This window comes from Brassica rapa, chromosome A07 (assembly GCF_000309985.2).
Source record: "Brassica rapa cultivar Chiifu-401-42 chromosome A07, CAAS_Brap_v3.01, whole genome shotgun sequence".
Classification (NCBI taxonomy): domain Eukaryota; kingdom Viridiplantae; phylum Streptophyta; class Magnoliopsida; order Brassicales; family Brassicaceae; genus Brassica; species Brassica rapa.
In genome coordinates this window covers 8731788-8739093 of record NC_024801.2, presented here as the reverse complement: position 1 = coordinate 8739093, position 7306 = coordinate 8731788, and the positions used below count along the sequence as shown (strand labels likewise).

The 7306-nt window shown below is 38.0% G+C and overlaps 1 protein-coding gene across 2 annotated transcripts; it reads right to left on the bottom strand.

The window, feature by feature from the left end:
* Positions 1 to 391: 391 nt before the first annotated feature.
* LOC103828643 (DNA mismatch repair protein MSH1, mitochondrial) lies at positions 392 to 6706 on the bottom strand. 2 transcript variants are annotated; one of them, XM_009104269.3, is made up of 22 exons: positions 6389 to 6687; positions 6030 to 6177; positions 5771 to 5868; positions 5441 to 5516; positions 5172 to 5291; positions 4962 to 5009; positions 4795 to 4859; positions 4598 to 4683; positions 4322 to 4486; positions 4011 to 4120; positions 3809 to 3914; positions 3662 to 3737; positions 3498 to 3556; positions 3343 to 3410; positions 3081 to 3254; positions 2783 to 2992; positions 2454 to 2710; positions 2231 to 2374; positions 2099 to 2156; positions 1716 to 2018; positions 1001 to 1642; positions 392 to 931 (listed from the first exon to the last, which is right to left on the bottom strand). In XM_009104269.3, the coding sequence occupies exons 1-22, from the start codon at positions 6508 to 6510 to the stop codon at positions 698 to 700; spliced, it is 3369 nt and encodes a 1122-aa protein (XP_009102517.1). In that variant the 5' UTR covers positions 6511 to 6687; the 3' UTR covers positions 392 to 697. The 2 variants fall into 2 exon arrangements, with proteins under 2 accessions (XP_009102517.1, XP_033130351.1); XM_033274460.1 differs by having other exon boundaries at positions 3343 to 3556; positions 6389 to 6706.
* Between the last annotated feature and the right edge of the window lie 600 nt (positions 6707 to 7306).

Sequence of the window (7306 nt, the reverse complement as noted above, 5' to 3'; positions counted from 1 at the left end):
CATTTTAAGTGAGTAGCAAATCATTTTTTCGTAATTGTGTATATATATATCATATGAACTTAAAGTATGTGAAATATCAATATAAATATTTTATATAAAATGAGAGGTGCAAACTAGAAATATAAGGTTAATAATACATATGTTTGGTTATCTTCGGATATCCATTTGGGTTCGGATATTATCAGTTCGGGTATCCAATCTCTCCTAATTCAATATCCGTTCGGGTATTTTACTACTTCAGTTCGGATTTCGGTTCGCGTTTTTCAGATCGGGTTCGGGTGCCACTTCGGATATTGGGCAAAGTGCCCACCTTACTTGTGTTTATTAGTCCTTGTAATCTTTTGTTTAAAGTTGGTCACATTCCTAATTATTAAGGAATGAAGAAGTTAAATACATTTTCGAAAAGAAAAAAAAAATGCAGGACATTCTCTTCGTTTGAAATTGAAATATTACAAATCTCGGTTGAATGAAAATGTGACACAATTACACCCGAAGACCAAAAAAAGGGTAATTGCCAACTGCCTGCCGTTTGCAATATCTCCAAAAACCTCAAAAAGCAAAAACGGCATACATTGCTTTCTTTCCATGTGCCATGTGCCTAGTTTTTAATCTACTCTAATTCTAACTTCCTAAGCCAGACTCAATTGTGCAAACAGAGAGCGAGATTATCAAGTTACACTCAAGGCTAATGTTGAAACTAGGAGATACTGACTACATCTGACGCAGTCAAGCTTGATGACGTCCCAAAATTGCGGTGCTTTCCATCGGCTAAGTTAGCTAGAGAGTAGCCTTGCTCATGGAGCTGGTTAATCAAAAGGGTCTCTAGCTGACAAGCCATACTCTTACCTTGTACCACAAGGTATAGGAAACTTGACCCTTGCAGTCCTTCCTTTGCCCTATGCGCACGTATTCTTCCTTCAAGATCATCCGTCTGCACTTTCATTACATTAACACAACAAATCCTCAGAAGATTACTTAATAGTGTGATATGGAAGTATACCTGTCCAATGTACAATCTCTTATCTGGTCTCTTCATCACATACACGCATGATGAACCAACTGTAGATGGAGGTGGAAGCTCTCGAGCACCTATTGAAAGACATTCTAAACCTACAGGCTCATTCATCTTTATCCCACAAATCTTAAGGATAGCTTTTGCCAAGTCCTTCTCCAAGCTTCTCTCAGACCTGACTGGTTTGCTGATCTCATTGTCCGATGAAGTCTCCGTTTTGTTTGGCCTGACAACCCCAAACGATGCGTCTTTGGCATAAACGGAGATGTAAAGAGCTTCGGCTCTTTGGATAATTGTCTCCGGAACACCTTCTCTCTTAGCTGTTTCAAACGCAAGACTCTCTCTGCAAACTCCATCTGTCAGTTTCCATGTTGGTTTTGTTTGCCCTTCCACATTCTCTGCTCCCATTGCTTTATACGTGACGTTTTTGGCCGTAAGAGGCAAATCGAAGATTCCATGGAGATGTGTAGACACAATACCCAAGCAACCACTTGCGTCAAGACTCTCGATCACACTACCAGCAATACATGTGCCTTTAGCTGTCTCTGTCCCTCTGCAGATCTCATCTATAAGCACTAGGCTTCTTGAAGTAGCCTGGCTTACAATAGACCGTATCTCCGACATTTCCACCTGATGTTAACATGTAAGAGAATATATCAAAACGGCTTCCTATTGAAATAAACAGATTCAGTTTGGTAATTACCTGAAAAGAACTCTTCCCATCTACAGGACTGTCATAAGATTTCATATGAAGCATGATGGAATCGAAGTGAGGGATATAAGCTGATTCAGCTGGAACCATAAAACCACAGATTCCAAGCAAAGCAGCTGCGCATATCGATCTGAGCAAACTTGATTTACCACCACCGTTAGGTCCGGTTAGAAGAAACAGTGATTGCATGTCGACCGTATTGTGAACAGCAGTTCCAGAAGCTACATCAAACCAATAAGGTGATAGCCCAGTCAGCTTCATTCGAGTGGCACCACCATCTAATGGATTTGCGGCCTGCAATACCCAAACATGAGATATACGAATAAGACGGCCCACGAAACAGACCAAAGCACTGAGACAACAAGAAGAGTTACCTCATCTGTACTGAAACCAACAAGAGTTGGAAAAACCCACTTTCGTCTTCTCCCTTCACTGCAGCAGTACTTACATTAAAACTAGATAAATGAACCGTTCTTAATGGGAATAGATTAAACACACAAACATACCAAGCATGAGAAAATAATGCTTTTGCAATGACGAGAAGCATAGATGCAAATACAAGAACGTTTATTTTTGTTTGAAGTTTAGCAGATAATTCCCTCAAAAGCTCCAAGACCCGGGCATTTGCGTTCTCACTAGCTTCATGATATCTGCAACGAACCCATAGTATGATTATCAATACGTAGACAGTATTAATGAACCGAAGTTTCTTACAGAGGGAGAGACAACCTGACTAAAGCAGTTTCCACCTTTTGAGTTGTAAACCATTCTTCTCCAACCTTTTTCCCTTTGGAGTCAAAAGCAGGTTTCAGCTGTTTAATTTGTTCTTCCCCAGCAGTACCACCCCATACAGATGGGGTAAACCGTTTCCCTTTGAACCAAACAGACTCATGTTCTTTTGCATACACAATTTCTCCCTTTGAGCCACCAAGTGATGCAGCCATAGCCTTGATTCTTGATATAATAGGGTGGAAATCTTCAGTTACCTACATTGATTTATGGTTTCTTCTTGAGAGTCCCATAAGATTAGAATAACGTTTCATTTCTTGAATACTTACCGCTAAAGATAAAGCCTCTGCCGATTTGGCCACTTGTGTGATTTCTTCCTCTATATGGATTCCCTTAACGCGACCACGCCATGAAGACTCCATATCGTAAAAGAACTCGTTCGGGACATTAGCACATTTACTAACGTTCTGATGACTTTCATCGTCATCTAATGAGATCATTTCACCAATTGAATCAGAAGCCCAATGACATTCATTGACCTGGCAAGAAACCACAAACATTCAACTTATACTCATATTCATCAGCTGAGGAAACCAGAGACTGGTAAAACTAAATGCACAAACTTACAAAAGTTTCAAAGTCAATCTTCAAACCAGTAGCCACCCAAGTAGGTTCCATCAATAACTTCAGTATTTCCACAAGCTCAGGATGTCTGTGCATGTGTAATACTTCATCAAGCACATTTTTTATCCGGCAGAACTCAATGTAGTTGGCTTCCCGCTGTTCAAGAAGCTTCACAAGCTGCACAAAGACGCATATAGATGTTAGCAATTATAAGCTGCACAAAAAGTACCTTTAAAAGAGGGCTCTTGAGCAAGGTCACTTAAACCTTAGCAGATGAAACACAGGTAAACTCCGGAACTGAGCATGTTATTGTGCTCATGAGCTTGCACGTTTCTGCAAATAACAATAATGTGGCAAGAAGAATCATAACAAAACTAAAAGGGAATAATCTAAGAAAGCTCTTCACATTTGTCAAATTACCTTGGATTTTCAGAGCAATATCATAAGCAGGAGGGTTTAGAAGAAGATCCCGGAGATACCTGAAAATGAAAAAGGTAACGAATTTTCAACTTTTCCACTCAGAGATGATGCTTTGGAGAATAAAACCAACGTTTCCCCTTTCTGTTTCAATAAATTTTGCTTACAAAGAAGGCAGGCCACTGCACGTAGATGGAAGTAGCACCTTCAACAAACAAGGTATTCCTTCAGTAGGTAAGGCACCTGCAGCAACAAATATATATTAGCTTGCTGTACCATTCCAAAACTCTTAGACTTCCTAGTGAAACACTAACCAATTTGTGTAGCCGTTCCAAGATGCAAAGGACGTGGCCGGTTTTCTAAAGGTACATTGACATTTCTAAAGGAAACTTCATCATCAAGACCATAAACATCTCTGACCTGAGGGGAAAAAACAAACGATTTGCTTTTTCACCAAACTGAAATGTCATAAGTAAATTGCATATTTAACAAGTAACCAAAGTCCATAGTTATAACCTTTGTTAAGAGCTCGGAAAGAGTATCTCCTTCAAACCATTCAAAATTTCTGCCACTACATTCTCCCCAGAGGAGACCCCCTTCTCCAAACTCTCCCCACCGGCATGTTCCTGCACAGTAAAGTTAACAAGAATTGTATCACAACAGACAATAAAGCTCAGAAGGTAATTAATCTGACATAAATTTATAAATATTATTTTTATAATGGTCTTCTGACACTCTATACTCATAGCTACACCAAAGACTACACGGCAACACCTAACTTATCTGAAATTGCATAATATGTAGAATTGTAGATAATTATACAAAACCTGATGCATTGTGTCTCAATGATGCATGTAAGAAAAGATGATGACAGCGACGGGTGCGGAGCTTGGTGACCAGAGCTTCTTCTGTTAGACCATCATCTAGTGAATATGCTTTCATAGTCTCGAAGATAGATATCATACAGTAGCCCCTTGCTGAACGAGATATCCCTATAATTACAAAACAAAGCAAGTCACATTCATATGATACTTATGTAGGCTATATACTAAGGCGCGAAATAGTATTCCAGTGACTAAAAACAACCCAAAAGGCATACTTACCAACCACAGGCATAGGCTCCGGAAAGTCAAGATCATGGTCAACACCAACGAGCCCATAGACATAAGGACTTCCTGGATGTGCATGCCTAAATGCTTACAAATACATGTCAGAAAGCTGAATGTCTTATGAACAAAAAATACAGTGTGTGTTTGCTGCTTGCAAAGTCAGATTTCTTGGAAACTAACTTATTGCCTACCCTGAAATGAATCGACCTTTACGAGAACGTGCTGGTGTTGGCCCCTGAATTTCTTCCACAATACACTACAGAGAAGAAAGCAAGCAACACTAGTCATATAGAGTCGTTACAATTCAACATGCTTAAAGATGAGAAAATTGCAAGAAAGAATTTCTTTCTAAACTCACCACTGAAAAACCATTGCGTGTTAGGTCATCCAAAGTTTGTCTAAGATTCTGCAGAAAGGACAAAGTATAACTGGATTGAGAGTAAGAATGATAAAATGAATTAGAGGTCGAGTTTATCTACACAAAAATTTACTATCCAACATAAAAAGGCACCAAAAACGCAGTTTCATGTAAGCAACCAGTAATAGCTGATAAAGAAAGATGATGTACCACAACTGGGCAGCCAGCCTTTGGAACACTATCTGAACGAAGACCACCAAAAGGATTTAAACCAGCATATTCAACGAGTATACAAGCATCTATTCCAATAGCCTCATAGAAGTCTCCAACCTGAAACGAATCAAATGGAAACATTCTACTAGTTGTTTCGAAGAAACAAAACTCATGGGACTGGAAAACAGCAGAACCGTTTACAGTGTTGTCCATTTTGCTTAAAGTTAAATCACAAAGATATCATCATAAGAGAGAAAGCGACATACTCTGCAGAGCAAAACTTCACGTGGAAACCTTGACTTAAACTGCAACATCTCCCAGTTGAGGTTTCCGTCTTTAAGACTGAAATGAAAGCAATCCATTAACAAAAGATTGCATAATCAAAGGCAACAAAGTTACCTACAACCAACTAGGTTACTTACAGCCCTACAACTTAAAATATGAGACTCTAAACAACTTTCTCATTCTCAATAAATCTCATCCAAGAAAGAGTGGTGTTAGTCTCCTAAGTCATACTTTATGATATAGTACTAGTTACTAACTCATAACTAAGCTCAAAAAAAGGATTAGAGACAGACACTGGGAAGAGAACTAACCTTCCATTCCTCAAGCTGGGGTCCAAACCAAGTAGATTGGTGTACATAAGCCTTTCGATAAGTTGAAGAGTAGATGGTTTCTTACATGTCTGCAATCTCTGAAAAGTGTTCAGAGAAGATATAAAAACAAAATCAGTAAGTCGTGAGTGGGTGCATCAGCCAAATATCCAGGAAGAAAATGTCAACAACTCTTTCTTCTTTTCATTCAACGAAAACCATAACAAGAGACTCTTGACAAGATGGAAAACAGGATGGTTACCTCCTTCCACCAGAGCAAATGAGAGAGATCTTTGTCAGTGAGAACATCAGTAGACTTGGTCTTAACTTTCTTAGAAGAAGCCGTAGTGATTCCTTTCACAGACTTTCCATCTCCTAAACAGTATCTCCTCTCAGAGTACCTTGTATTACTTTTTATCAAGAAACAACATACATCATTAAAACATCCTCACTATGAATAAGAAAAACAAGTGCGCAGATATAGCGAGAGCTCATAAGCAAATAAAAACAGATAAAGTTGTGAAATTGAACTCAACTACTTCAAAAAACGTGAACTTTCTCAAAATAGTAGCAAGAGATACGCATAGGGAAAGCTTATACAGAGAAGAGGAAGGCAATTACAGTAGAAGAAGTGGGGAGGGTTTGAGGGAAGAGTGGGTGCGAAATGGCGAGCGGAAGAGGAAGGCGAAGGAACGCCATCTAGGGAGCGAAACGACGGCGTTTCTGGTGGCAATCCAGTGCATCTTCTCCTAGCTCTCCTCTCTTCTCTGCTGCTCTCACCAACACAAAGTGTTTCGACTTCTCCTCTCTAGGGCTTCCCGCCAGAAGACGAAAGTAGACGAGGACACGACTTCCCACTTCCCGTGACCACCAGACGTTTCTTCTGTCCTCTTTTTATTTCCTTTTCTTTTTTTTCTTTTACCCGATGACATTATAATAAACTGCAGGATGAAAATTTACAAAATACAAAAATTTACTACATGATTTCTTTGTATGGTTGAATAAATTTTGAGATAAAGTGAGAACAAAATAATATTATTTAACATAATTAGTAATATATTTCAGATATAAATCTATACTATTAAAAGGGAATCACTCCTAAAAAATCTATTTAAACAAGGTTGTTGGACCATTTCATTAGACTTAACTATTTATTTGATCTTAACTTATATTTCTCTAACCATATAAATACTTTACATAATTTAAATAAATTTATTTATTATTTTCTCATAATCTATTATATAATTGCTCTAACAATAAATCCATATGAATATATGATAGATTATTCAAATGTGATCATTACCACATATAATTCTATTAATAGTATAAATTTTTAATGGTTTCGTTATGTTTAATAGGTATATAATTTGTATTTTAAAATTTTAAGTACTCATTTGGTCCTTACTTTGGTTTCTATTTTTTCTATGCTTGATTATTTATGAAATTCAGCTTAATTTTGAGTTTTTTTTCCAGTTTGGTACGGTTCAGTGCACTCGGGTAAATGTACTCAAACTTATACATTATCTCTCAAGAAGAATT